Source organism: Sebastes umbrosus, chromosome 3 (assembly GCF_015220745.1).
Source record: "Sebastes umbrosus isolate fSebUmb1 chromosome 3, fSebUmb1.pri, whole genome shotgun sequence".
NCBI lineage: Eukaryota > Metazoa > Chordata > Actinopteri > Perciformes > Sebastidae > Sebastes > Sebastes umbrosus.
The window spans coordinates 26,846,301-26,861,246 of record NC_051271.1 but is presented as its reverse complement, the minus strand read 5'-3'; the positions used below and the strand labels follow the sequence as shown (position 1 = coordinate 26,861,246).

Sequence of the window (14,946 nt, the reverse complement as noted above, 5' to 3'; positions counted from 1 at the left end):
ATCACGTCCAGAGGTTAATACAGCAGTATAGGAGGTAGATGATCAAGGACAGACGCTGCCCCTGCCTGGGCAGGCTGGATGAATCTACTGCTGTCAAATGCAATAAATGTGTCCTGTAGAGGAGAGGAGAGGAGAGGATGTGTAGAGATAAAAGCTATGAACAAGAAAAGTAAAGAGGGAAATCACCATCCTCTGTCACACATCTCCTTTTCTGCATTGGCAACATACACAAATTAAACAAACTACTCACATCACAGGAGAATAATAAGTAGTTAAATATTTCCTAAATGTTATCTCTGTACTCCTCTCTTCTCCAGAGATCGTCTCTTTTGCCTCCGTTCCCCTCTGCAGCCTCTCCAGTTCAGACTTCCTCCGGCCAACAGCAGCTTTGGCAGAAGGAGTTTGTTTTGAAGAAACTGTTTAACTAGACTCCCCAGTCTGCTTTGTCACACATACCAAGATAAATAGATGTCTGATGGGTTTTGTTCAGATAACAGAATTGACTCATGGGGGTCCCTGCCGGGTCTACACACACATATGTACGTGTGTGTGTGTGTGTGTGCCGTGTGTGCGCCGTGTTCAATAGATGTATGTACAAGCACATAGTACATGCAGTGTTGTTTTCATTAAAAGAAAGGTTTGTCTGGATCTGAAACCTTCTTCTCTCTCTGTGTGTACAGGTTTGTGTGTGTGTGTGTGTGTGTGTGTTTGTGTTCTTGTATAGCTATCTTTATGAGGACCAATTTGAGTTTTGGACCTTCAGAGTGAGGACATTTTTGGAAAGTGAGGACATTTTGGCTGATCCTCACCTTCGGACAGAATACTAAAGGATAGTAAGTAGCCCTAGTTAGAGAGGTAGCAACTGCTGACAAAGCAATAGTTGTGGAAAGACATTTAGTCTAGTTTTACTTGATCAAAACTGTATTAGATTTAGTTTAACCTTTTTCATGCATGCCTTTTTCTTTTCTTTATTTTTTGACAAGTTTTATTTTTTAGGCAATCTACAGTATAGGCACTGGTCTTTCATTAAACACCGAATGATACAATTGAGCAACGGACCAAAACCACACAACAGTTGTGATCATCAGTCACCTTGTCACTTTTAACCTCAGTGTGTTAAACTGGCAGGATATTTATATTGTAATGTTGTTTTTGAGGCTGAAGTGAAGCGATGTTGCAACCCTTTTTTTCTCCACTGTGTAGTAGAGAGGCAGAGAGAGAGACAGTAGGTGGTCTGAGTTCATGGGAACTTTATCTGTTGTTGCTCATTCAGCCAAATTAAAGCAAGTGGTGTGATGAGACGAGGGACAAAATTATCACTGAATGAAATAATATACAAACAAACTCTGGCCCGCTGGCAAGTAACAGTCGAACACACTGTTAAACATCCTTTAGACTTGTCAGTGAGTTGAAGTGGTGGATCATTGTTGACTTTTTATGGAGAGCTGCAACTAAGAGCACTTTTACTCCAGTTTGTATGGAATACTCTCATATCGTGCATCATTTCAACAACAGAATAGCATAACTACATGAATTAAGAAATCGGTATACTTAAGTTGTGACTTGTGCTGAATATGAACCAAACCAACTGTAGGCCTTTTATTATTATGCTTTACTGCATGAATGAGAAATACTATATCAGCACAAGCACAAATGTACTACATGAACTACACTGTACAAAGTAAATCTACTGCACAATGTTATGTTTACCTTTAATGTTATTGCTTCTGTTTTGCACATTTCAGCCCAAAATAAATATCTGTGTAATACAGTTTTACAACATGACATTTTTTTTTACCTTTTTTGGAAACGTACTTGCATTTTTTTGACTGGCAGACATTATAAACATGTAGCTAATTAGCGAGCATATATAAGCAAACTTGGGACAGACTTGGTGTCCTCCTTTTGGACTATTCAGCACAGCTGGGGATCCATAGGCAATTGCAATATTGAATATTTTGCACTTGTCAGGATTTTGTACTATTCCTCCTCAGCTCTTCTGTGTATAGTTCTCAGCAACAGCGCTTTCAGTGTTTTGCAAACAATAAATGACCTTTAATTCCCCTTAGCAACAAATTCATCGAAAACAACTAATTGCGACAAATCTCCTGTCATGTTTAAACACTGAATTTCCTCCTTGTGGACATCCAGCCTCTTCCAACAATTCCCTGCAGACAACCGTCCCAACCTTAAAGTAAACCCCAGACACAGAATCGGTCCGGAGATGTCGAAAACCCACAGCAAGTGCGTTTCTTTCGGTCCAGCATGCAGTTCCCACACACAGCCTCCAAGCCCCATTTACCAAACTGTATTTACTATTGGCAAGCAGAAGATTAGGCCTGGATATCCTCAGGGATGCAGCAAGCTCTTGGTGCCCAGCCAACAGTGCACGGAGCTGGGCTGAAACTGAGCACCGAGGTGTGGGGGATGAACCATCCGGCTTAGTAATATTGAGTTATGACAGTTTATTTGGTGATAGTTCATGATTTGAGTGATAGATGTGAAGGGCAGGTGGTAGATTAAGAAGATAGGGCACTCTCATGGGATTATAAAGATATTTCAAAAAGTACAGCTCCTAGCAAAGAAATCCTCAAATGAAAATAAATTACCACACGCAGGTGCTCTCATACTCTATGTAGACAGCACACTAGATAAAGCTAGGTGTTTTTCCCCTAACATGTTGTAATTTGAAATGAAAACAGTGTCAGAATTTTGGAAATATGCTTGGGCGTGTCAAATGAGAAGATATGTTTCATTTTGTACATCCAGTTGTCTAGTTGTTTTCCTCTGCTTCTAGCCTTTAAGATAATACACCCCAGTCCTATCTTTGTACTAAATATGACATTTATATTGACTTTTTATTCTTCTTTGAGTAAAACAGCAAACAAATGTTTCTCAAAATGATGAAGTGTGCATTGAAAATCTAGCCTGGACCATGATATTGACTTTCTTCACCAGCTAGTCACTAACTTTGTCTGATGTTCAGTGAGTGTTGCCAGATTAGATTCCAGCTCAATCACAACTTAAAATCCGCACAATTCAATAAAAAACAGCCCATATCATAACCTTGCCAGAAACCCATAACCGTGAAACCATTACATGTGCAATAGAAAACACATCATAAGCAAACAAAGCTTCATATCTGCATCAAATAACAAAAGATAAAATCTTTAATTTAAAGAGTGCAGTAAGACAAATACACAACTTCCCATGTCAATGTTAATGATGATGATGTCAAGGTAAGCTGGTCCTCCGTTATCCTGAATGACGATTGAATACAACTCATGACAGTCAAATATTTCTCAAATTAAATGAGTCAATAATATGACTGAGTGGACACAACGAAGTTAACTGAATTTTAAATCTATGTTGTGACCATAAAATAACAGTTTGTTTGATAATATTGCTCTCACAATATTTGCAAAAACTCCACCAAATGTTGATAAAAGCAGCCCAAATTTCATCTACCAGCCCAACACTATTTTTCCCAGTCAAAAGTTTTCCAATTGGGTGGAAACCAGCCCAATTTGGCAACACTGCTGATGTTTGTTGGCATACAGTGTGTTTATCAAAGCTTGTTGGAAATTTGGAATTAATGCGAAAGACTAATAATACACTAAATGTGCGTATTACTAAAACAAAGAGCTAAAAGAGGAGTTGGATGTTACTTCTCTATGATGTCAGCAGGAGGACTGATGCCTTTCCTATTAGCTACACTGAGTCATTTCATCCAGTGAGAAAGGTGTTTTCACTTATCTGCCTGTTTACAACTCTTACACCTTACCTCTTTATAATCCTGTTAGTGAGCATTAGTGTGGTGGCATAATGCCATATCTATAGCTATATAGCTCCGCCTAGCTGGAGCAGAGATCTAATGAGCAGAATGATTGAAAACACCTGTGTCTGTGTGCCTTTAAATCGGCCTGCGGATTAATGCAAGTCAAAGACCTTTGAAACCAGCTAAAACCTGCTGTACAACAAAATGTAAGGATCCTTTTCTTAATTATTTACAGACAGGACAGAAACATACTAAATTATATCACATCTGACAACAGGTCTTTGCTTATTCTCCGACTTGTACTGGCCTCATAAGTTAAGCCCATAGCCTGAGGAGTTACCGTTTTACAGGCTCGGGAGCAGTGAATCCCTGAATTGAAATGGAGATTTTCAGAGCCTTTTAAATGATATTGTTAGATATTAGGAGATCATATATGAGCTATTCTGTTTATGATAAAAGTTTGTTTTTATAAAACTGAAAATAAATAATGGAGAGTAAATCTCTGCTGTAAATCTTCAAGAACATAAAGCTCAAACTGACTATATTAATGTTCTTTGCTACACAGGACACTCTTGTACAAGCATATACTGCATACTGTATACTGCATACTGTATACACTACTGGACCGAATGGACAGACAGTGAAACTCTTTTTCCAACAGGACTGATTCAGCTTCGCTGTCACAAGGACCGATAGAGGAAATCTTTCCTACCTAAAGCAATAACTCTCTAACAGAAAGCTCTCAGCTCTATAGTTTCTGTCACAACCAAACTCCATTCTGTTTTAGTCTGTAATAATCTTGCACATGTTGAATTTTGCACTGCTACATTTGCACATTTACTGCCTCAATTATTTTTTTATTAAAGAACAAAACATTGTAACTTGCACACTTTGCTAACGTATATAGTATGTTATTGCACACTTGCTAATATATATAGTGAGTTAATCTATATTTATAATTTGGATTTTGTATGCTAGTTGTAGTAGTCAGGTATATTTATAATGTATTCCAATATTCTTTATATTTTGTATTTTTTAGATTTATTTCTTTAGTGTTAAAATGTACATTTTATGTAATGTTCCTGTGCATTGCTGGATAACATGCTGCTGTAATGATAATTTCCCAATTTTGGGATCAATAAAGTCTATCTATCTATCTATCTATCTATCTATCTATCTATCTATCTATCTACACACACACACACAGTTATATGTTATAGGTATTCATCTGTATATGCCTCAGTGTTCCTCGTTTCCTGGTAAACTACTATGTTTGTTTGACGCCATTTGTAAATAAACTGAGTTTGATTTGGCCCGGAGCTCATTTCCTGTGTGGTACAGTATGGAGGTCCAGGGTCAGACAGGGTCAAGGAAGTAGCGCATTAGCAGGTTTTATGGGTCATGCACCATGTACGAGCCTCTTTTTGATACAACTTGGTAAAGTTTCACAGCCGTCCACTGAGGGGCCGCGACATCCTGTGTTGGATTCTAATTGGACAGAACAGCGATTACCGCGGGAATCATTAAATCACGTATATAAACGCAGAGAATGACTTTTCACGGCTCCTCGACGTCTCCTGTCTCTGACAATGTAAATCCAACACGCCACATTCTCTATTAGTTTGTAACTTCATACTGCCAAGAGAACAGATCATTCCAGCATCCACCACAACAAGTCATTTAGTCGGAAATTTAGCCTTTAAGACTTTTCTCAGAACTAGAAAAAGTTCTGCCAATATTCGTTTAGTTTTCTTTGTTTTAGGAATTTTCAAGAAATGAGCTTCAGTGTCTTGACACCACTTGACTGTTATTAATGTTGAATATGTTCTAGTTGTCTTGATTGTTTGTGATATATGGATCCAGTACTCATACTGGCTGGATTACCCCAGTTAAACACCGTAAATTTAATACAAATTCATACAGACCGATGCCCAGGCTTCCATATTCAAAATGTCTGAACAAGTGTAATGTCTCCTTTAAATTAATTCCCATAATTTACATTATGTAGATAATGTTATTAATTTGAAGTGCCTCATGGCTCTCTGAATGCACCCATGAGTGGGTTAACACTATATATTTGCAATTATAATGATCAGATGTTTAGACCAAATTAATTAAGAAAAGATATTTTTGCACTTACTCTATAAATGATGTGAATCAAGCCTTTTTCATTCATAAGTTACTTGTATTTCTATTTTCTCTTAGCAATAGGATCTTCTCAAGGTTCTTTTTTCAATTAATGGATTAATCGTTTGGTCTATAAAATGTCTGAAATACGTAGTAAAACATGTTTGGAACAGTTTCTTAAAGCCCAGGATGATCTTTTTAAATTGCTTGTTTTATCCGACCAACAGGCTTTTATCCAAATATATTCAGATTACAATAAAATACAGAAAAGCAAAAAAATCTTACAATTGAGAAGCTGAAACTACAACACAGTCTAACAGCAGTTTGTGAAATAGTCATGAAATTTAATCTTTTTGATTCGTGTGCATAGACATGAATTTCACTTTTTTTTGTGACGCTAAGCCCGACTTTCAACAACGTATTTTTCATGCATTTTCCCACGAATGTCCAGCAACATGTGACACGCGCATCAATCTCCGCTTCAGTCTTTTCAAATTAAAAGTACTTAGTTAGATTTAGGAAATTTATCCACTTGGTTAGGTTTAGGCAACAAAACTAGTTTTTAGGAAAATATCGTGGTTTGGGTTAAAATAACTGCAGAAGTGGTGAAACTTAAGTATAGAAGTTACGTGACAAATAAATTTGACTTGTGGTTTCACCCAGGATGCGGACACTGGTCTCTGGGCTAAGTCCTGTGTTATTTGACCTAACCATCCACACCGACCTCCTTCCTACACGGCGTTCACCACTCTATACTTTCCGGTTCACAATTACGTGGATTACATGCAAATTGATTTTGTGCTGACATCGTGAAAAAAAATTGAAATTCTTGTCTATGTACAAGAATCAATACATTAAAGTTTGTGACTATTTCACAAACTGCTGTGCGACTTGGCTGGAAACTAATGAATGTTTGGAATTTTTGCTACAAAAAATGACTTATATGATTGATTTTCTGCCGATCAGCTAATCAGATTGTTGTTTCAGCTGTAGTTAGTGGTGTGTGATGTTTAAAGGATCTCAATCATAGGAATTCCTGTTTTCCTCTATTTATGTAAGTTTACCTTTTTTAAAATTAGGTTAGACTTACTTTTCATTTCCACAAGACCACTTTTGGCATCATTTTAATTAAACTTTGTGACATGAGGGTGTATTTGAAAATAAGAATCATGCAAACGTAACAATATGGGCCCTTATAATAATAATCTTGCATTTTCCTCGTGTGTATATCTGTATAACTTCTGCTGTATATAATAAACTTCCATCAGCAGTGAGTCTTTCACCATATTACTGCGGCCTGATCACTGATAACCAATCAAAAGGAGAGATGCAAAATCACAGCCAGCATACGGTACCCAGCCTTTGTGTATTAAAATGCACCTCCCCAAGTTTAACTGACAAGTGTAATAAATCAAGGCAGGACCTTCCCGCTGAACCACATCAGAACAAATGGATCGCGCCAGAACGCTAATTCCCCACCAGCCTCTGTATAAACACAGAGATGGGGGAGGCGGAGGAGAGGAGGGTGAGGAGGGGTGAGGCAGGGCGATGAGGGATGGTCAGGAATTCACTGGCCAGTCAGAGAGAGAGCGGGGAAGATTATAGGAGAGATGATTGATTGAGTTGACGGCATTTTATGTCTCAAAAAAAGATGAAATAAAGGATTCTATTGAAAAGCCCCTCAGCATAAAATCTCATATGGTTGACCGAGGCCTTATGACGCCGTTACATGAAACCAAACTTTGATTTCATTTTGGCCGATAAATAATATTGTAGGAGCAGATTCCAACTTTTCAAAAAAAACAAGCTCACATTTTGGAGCAAACAGAAGATAACACATAACCAGACGCATGAGAAAAAAAGAGGAAGTGGGCGAGGAAACGAGTGAAGGAAACATGACTTATCATTAGGATGCTGGGTGCGAGCCAGTGTGTCTAATAACCATGAGTCATTGAGCAACACATGAAATCTCACCTGCTTCGTCACTGTAAGCTGCTGTGGATAAAAAATGCTTAAAATCTTAATGTACAACACAAAATGCTGCTGCTGCCTGATAAGGGGCCCTTGGGTGTGTATGGGAGAGACTTAGTGAGAGTTATGAGGAAGGATATTAACAGTCTGTTGGGCTGATAAGTGAGGTGCTGGTTGTGGATAGGCTGCGAAAGTAAGAGCATGCATTAACACAGACGTTAAATATTATATTCAGTGTGTTTCCTGAAGCATCCTCACACTGATTATTTAAACTGGCAGCACATCAAGAAGGTTTATGTTATATAAACAGTATAAATACTTTCCCTCCTCTGTACTTAATAGATGCAAACACTCTGCATTAGCAGCTGCCAGATGTGGCTATAATTATACAATAACAATAATAATAATATCATGTCCTACTCAAATTAAATGAAACTTCAGGACTGTATTTTAAAACCATTCTCACCGATGTAGCGGTCAGTGTTTCTGTTGAATATTACTGTAGGGTACATTGTAATGATCTGTTTAGGATTTAGTTTCCCATTTTATTTATTCTTTATCTGTTTCTATATTATTATTATTATTATCTTGTTTTTATACTATACTGTATTTAGATTATATTATATTCACTTTTAAATTCTCTGTTTTGGTATATTTATTGCTGACATTTTATCAACCTTACATTATTGTTTTATCTTTTATGTTTTGTGATCCTTTTCTATTCTCTTCATACTCTACGTAGCTCATAATAAGTCTGTTTTTATATGTTTTGTAACCTTAATGTTTTATGTTCTATGTGGTTCTGCTACAGTATCTTGGCCGGGACACAGTATCTATTTGAGTAAAGTAGCTCATTTAAAATGTGCTTAAAGCTAAAGTCAGAAATGCTGAGAAAATAGCAAGAGTACAGCCACAGATACCAAATTGTATTCTTTTATTTTTTGTCAGAGCATTTAATTTATTGATTGCTATCGGGATGTAATGAGAATTTCAACAAAATATAACCAACAATGTATTTGAACAACTCTACCACCGTTAACATTTTAGAGAGGAGAACATTGTTGGATGTAAAATAAATTGACTGGACTCTAGATGATGTCAAGAGTTCAAACTATTGACTATTTTAATTGGAAAACAATTCAATGAAGTGCACAAAGCAAAACCAGATGACTCTAATCTCTTTTTAATGATGGAGCATTGTCAGTTTATAACTGAAGAGGGGTTTTCAAAAACAAATTGTCAGTTCACTTTTGGTCAAAGTCAAACCAAGACCACGCAGTTTGTTCTCAGGATTATAACTCATTTGTATCCCAAGTATCCCATTTTTTCCACCCTATTACCTGGTATTACAAAATGATGTCACTCCCATGATCAATTCTAGTGTGCACGCTTATAATTAATATATAATACTTAAATGAATCTGAATAACAGTGTCAAACCACAAACATCTAAATGGTATTCTCTGTTAGTACAGGGGGTATTATTAGTAAGTAAATGTCATTTAACCTATGTACTACTACAGTAATTAATCAGATTACTCTTGGAAAGTACACACCTACAATGAAAACCAAGAAGTAAAAGAAAAAGAAAAGAAAAAACAGCAAAAGAAGTAAATGTTTGTTTCAGCAACTGATTATCCATCATGATAAATATCATGATTTCCTCCGCAGAGTTAACATTTTAGTTTTGGGTGAAACTGAGAAACGCTGAGTTGGTGTATTCTCATTCCCATGATAGCTGCCACAGACAGAGTTGGTTTATACAAATTGGTCTGCTCAAATAAACCATACCAGCTTAATGCCACCCACATGCCCCTTAAATCAAAACAGCTTAACCCTACAGAGAGCCGGGATGGATGTGAAAATTAAACAGGCTTTAAAGACGTTTAGGAGGCTAATAAACACATATCTCAGCCTCTGTGTCACGGCTTGTTTCTGTCTGTCTTTGTTTTTCTTTACTGTTTGCAGACTTGGAATATAAAGGCCACCGCTGTCACTCAAGATCAAGCTGGCAGACTGATAAATACCTCAGAGCTGTCCTTTACTGAGGTACAGACATGCAGGCAACGTCTGACACCTAGTGGAGGATTGTTAGACATAAAAGACACAAGCAAAAGACTTGTAATTTAGTTATTTGATTTGCAGTTGCATTATGCAGTCTCTAATAACTGCACTTGCATACTGTATATACAGTAGACCTGATATTCTGAATAACTAATGCTGTGAAGACAGCTTGAGACTGTGATTAGTGTTCAGTTGTTCCAGTACTGGGCATTATAGCTAAATGATCTGGATGAGAGCTGGTTAATCTCTCATAATAAACTAAATTGAGTATCAAATCATTTCCTGCTCTTATCTTTAGCTTGTAACACACACTATGTATCATCCTATGTAGCAACTCCACCTAAGAACTCCAAGCAGGTTGACACAAAGGTCACTCTTCAAGTTCACTCTCTACAGCAGCTTGTCTTGTCAAACAGGGAAACAAAACGCTGCTTTAATTAGACTCAACTAATTGCATAATATCTGCCATGGTGCTGCAGGGTGAAGTGAAGCATAAAGAGAAAGGAGAATGCTGTCTTTGTTGCCTTTTTGCTGGCTTTGGCTCTCGCATCGGCCCGAGGATCACTGGTCCTGGTTTCCTGTACTGCCGTCCCCAAAACACACATAACAACAAGCAGCGATGAACGTAAAGACGACAGCTGGAGAAGTATATTTGAGGCTTATGTTTTGAATGCTGTCTGGGTCTGATCATGTGTAGATTAAGTGAAAAGTGTCATTGAAATGTAGTTTTAAGTTGTTATTCTGCATGATTAAGGTACTCCATTAGGAGGATTTATTGACTTCTTATGAGATTTGATACAGTGCTGAAAATAAATAATTTATGAATTACTTTAAACACCTCAAACATGAGAACTTGCTGCTTTTCTCTCTTTTTTTGTCGTTGTAAATTGAACATCTTTGGACCGTTGGTTGGACAAAACAAACAACTTATAGATGTAAAATTGGACTCTCAAAACTTGTTATGGAACTTTTCACAATTTTCAGACATTTTATAGACTAAACATTAAATAATTGCCAGATATGTTGATAATGAAAATAGTCGTTTGTTGAAGCCCTAATTTGATACAGATGATGAAGTAAAACGGCACATGGCATAGGAACGTTGTTTGTGTGTGTTAATCTTGTGTACGGATGGCAGCCAGACTTCTTTTATTCGTCTCATGGAGGCATGGAACATCAGAGGATTTAAAGGGGAACTATGCCCATTTTCAAAATTCATACATGTTATTCTTCTTATTTCAAAAACATTAGTAATCATGAACAAATCTCTCCCAAATCCAAAAACTAGAGGCTAAAATTCAAATGTGTGATGTCATAGGGTATAAAGTGTGGAGCTGCTCCATAGACAATGAATGAGGAGAGATGTTATAGATGACACTGAGAGCACCCAGGGGAATGATCTGAGTATAAGGGAACATTTTCTGTTTCACAACTGACAACACTACAATATAATAAAGCTCATTTGGGTATAAAATAGAAAATAAACATTCTGTGGGTCACATTCATTGTCTATGGAGCAGCTCCAGACTTTATACTTGATGACATCACAAGGCTTACTTCTCTGGCTTCTGGCTTTGAGAGAGAGTAACTCATGTTCACAAATATTGATTGAACTAACAAACATAACATATTGGAGATCTTAAATTAGGTGGTGTTCCCCTTTAAGTTAACTGTGATTGAGTTCCTCTTTGCTTCCTATCACACATTTTCACTTTGCAAGCTGAACACAAACAAACTCTCTGGTTTTGGGTCACCACTCAGAGCTTATTACAAACAGTATAAAAGGCCCAACGTCTCCCTCCCCTCCCCTCGGCGTCCCCCCAAAACACTGAGCAGAATAATGAGCAGTAAACAAGGGGAGTAGAGAGGAGGGAGAAGATGGGGGGGTGTCCAACTTGAACCGAGGAGGGTGACAAAAGAGTGGGTGTCTCCACAGCGACCAAGTCGAGCTGTTTGAGTCACATGGCCTGGGTTTCTATTGAAACCAGTGAGGAGAAGTTGGAGCTCAGCCTTTAGTCCATGTTTTGGAATCCAATGGCAGCAACATGAGTGGAGCCCAACAGGACGGAGCGATGACGGCAGACAGCCTCCATCTGAACGGGACGGCCGCTCTGGGACGACACGACCAGGAGATGAACACAGCTCTGTTTGGTGTGTTGTTCTCTTTTATATCAGTTCAATTTGATTTCACAGCACTGTCACCATGGAATTTGACTGAATGAATGATGTTTCTGTTTTTCTTTTAAAGGAACAGCGTGTAGCATTTCGGGGGCTCTATTGACAGAAATGGAATAAAATATTCATAACTATGTTTTCATTAGTGTATAATCACCTGAAAATAAGAATTGTTGTGTTTTCGTTAGCTTAGAATGAGCCCTTCATATCTACATAGGGAGCAGGTCCTCTTCACGGAGTCCGCCATGTTGCCCCGCCATGTTTCTACAGTAGCCCAGATCGGACAAACCAAACACTGGGTCTAGCCAACACGTTGTCATCCCAACTCGTCACATAGCCTACCGCCACTTGGTGTCACTTTATTTTTGGCATCAAAACCACTATAGTTACCTTTGATGTCACTTTAGGATTAGGCAACAAAAGCATCATAGTTTGGTTTAGGAAAGATGGTTGGGCTTAAAACTACTAAGTTTGTACAGTGAAAATGACACTGAACGTTGTGAACACGGGACACGAACAAACAGCTGATTGTAACGTGCCGCACGGGACACGAAAAGCGGTCTCCTGGATGAAAGCCTTGTGTTTGTTGGACCCATCCACTTCCCCTCCTGCCAGCCTGGTGTGTCTCTTTTGCTCTTTAAACTACGTCACCACACTCCCGGCGCACTTTCTCGCAGCGCTAAAAGGTGCCTTGTGCGGCGGTGCCAAACACCAACGGCCATGACAAAGCCTTGGTATTTAATGCCCTGGGAATGAGAACGGGCTACTCTAGCTAGAGCCTTTTGCGTTTTTACGTTACCTCAAGGCCACCATAGTTCTCCGACACGCTTGGGAAACCGCAGTAATGTCGCAGAGTGCAAAACCGTGGTACCACCAGCCACTGTCTGACTTCCGCTTCTACTAAAGTAGTGTTATTATGGTAAGGATGGCCTCTGAGCGAGGAGAATGGCATTACAACGGTTCTGCACTCGGCAGCTCACGTTACCGCAGTCTTGGAAAGGGAGGAGTGAGCGGAGGGGTATTTAGTTGGTTGCAATCTGCAACCACACCACTAGATGCCACCAAATCCTACACACTGTACCTTTAAGTGAACCTCTTTCTTCTTCTTTTCTTCTACTCAGAGTTCAAAGTGTTTAACATTGTCATCATCGCCCTGGCCTTATGCATCCTCACTATCACCGGCCTGTACTGCATCACTGTCTGCTACAACCGCACCAGGTGAGGATCAGATATCAGATATGCTTTGATAAATGATCCCTGTAAACACTTGTGAATGGCCTGCTTTCTCACCTTTATTAGGATACATGAAAGTTTCTACGTAGGTGCAGCACCTAGTTTAATAACATATTGCATCATAGCCTGTGTACTGATGAATACAAGATCCAAAGAAAATGAAAATTGACATTTTAACATTGAGATACTGAGTGTACTAGCAATCCTTCTGCAGAATGATAGACTTTATATCTACTGTAAATTCAAATAGAGCACAAAGCGCTGTACAATTACATTAAAGTCATTAGTGCAATTAGTGCTTCTCCACCACTTCTCCACCACTTCTCCACCAGGCAGTCAAAGAGAGCCCACGTGTATGAGAGTGCAGTGACCCGAGGCGAGTCGACGGACCCCGTGGCGGTCAAAGCAGTGAAGAGGTCCACCAGTTTCATCAACCCTCTCGCCTTCTTCAGGAAACCAGAGGCAGCAAAGGACAACTCCAGGATCTACTACATCTACAGTAACCCGCTGCCTGTAGGACTGAAGGAGGAAGAGGAGGAGGAGAGGGGGACTAGAGCCCCACAGGGACCAGAGGAGCAAACTGCACTGACGCTGCCGCTGTCGTTTCAAGAATACGCCAATGATCCCCACAGTGGCGTCACCCTGGACCCTCCCATTTTTTACATGCAGCTTTAGAAGGTGATGAAGAGTTATGCTGTGGGGGTATTAAGGGCCTATTAAATTCAGTTTAGTTATCATGGGTGTAAAAAAAAAAGTTGTATGATGTCTTCTGTAGCTCAAATCTGAGAAAATAACCCTGATGATGTCGTAGTGATGTCATCTCGGTTATCTCAGCAAAGGCTTGGAGATTACGAATTTATAACAGAAAGCTTGCGGGATATACTGGTATTAAGTCTGAAAGATGTGTGTGTTTATTAGGCAAGGAACTTAAGACACTATCAAGTTGCATTATGGGAAATGTAGGATTTGAAAGTTTGCTCCTTACCAGGGACTAAAGCTCAAGATACGTCCACTTCTGCTTCAATTATGACCATTGTTTTATTAAATCTGCCCCAGGGACGTCATCTTTAGTGCCTCATTGACCTGAGGGCAGCTCTTTGTGTGTGCGTGTGTGTGTGTGTGTGTGTGTGTGTGTGTGTGTGATTGCCTGCAGGTGTGTTGGAGTCAGAGCAGAGCCATCAGTTGCAGGTCATCACCATAATCAAGCCTCTTCAAATACTCTGCTCTGCCACCTCCACACTGCCAGATCATAAACTCAGCTACCACCCTGCTAGTCTTAGACTCCAGTCCTCCCTGCTTCCTCCACCTCTCTTGGTCAAGTCTGCTGTTCTGTCTTCACCCTGCTGCTCTGCTCCAGATCCCAGCTCACTCAGTCAAAATATGGCTGGGTGCAAGAGCAAACAAGGACGTGTAGCCGATACTGATCCATGCAACTGCATTGGATTCTTCTTATACCTGTTATGACATCACTGGCTAGAAGCCTTAGCCAATAGAAAGTGTAACAACAGTTTTCTGTTCCTAAAAGGTAGATGCAGGTACCCTGTGTGGAGCTTTTCACCACTAGTAGGGTTAAGGAGCATTGCTTTTACTTGTGGGTTT

The 14,946-nt window shown here is 39.1% G+C and overlaps 1 protein-coding gene across 2 annotated transcripts; it reads left to right on the top strand.

The window, feature by feature from the left end:
• Positions 1-11,874: 11,874 nt before the first annotated feature.
• si:dkey-246e1.3 lies at positions 11,875-14,678 on the top strand. Of its 2 annotated transcripts, none has more exons than XM_037764946.1 (3): positions 11,875-12,090; positions 13,236-13,332; positions 13,800-14,678. In XM_037764946.1, exons 1-3 carry the CDS (start codon positions 11,985-11,987, stop codon positions 14,020-14,022), a joined length of 426 nt encoding a protein of 141 aa, XP_037620874.1. In that variant the 5' UTR covers positions 11,875-11,984; the 3' UTR covers positions 14,023-14,678. The 2 variants fall into 2 exon arrangements, with proteins under 2 accessions (XP_037620874.1, XP_037620873.1); XM_037764945.1 differs by having other exon boundaries at positions 11,884-12,090; positions 13,680-14,678.
• Positions 14,679-14,946: the final 268 nt, after the last annotated feature.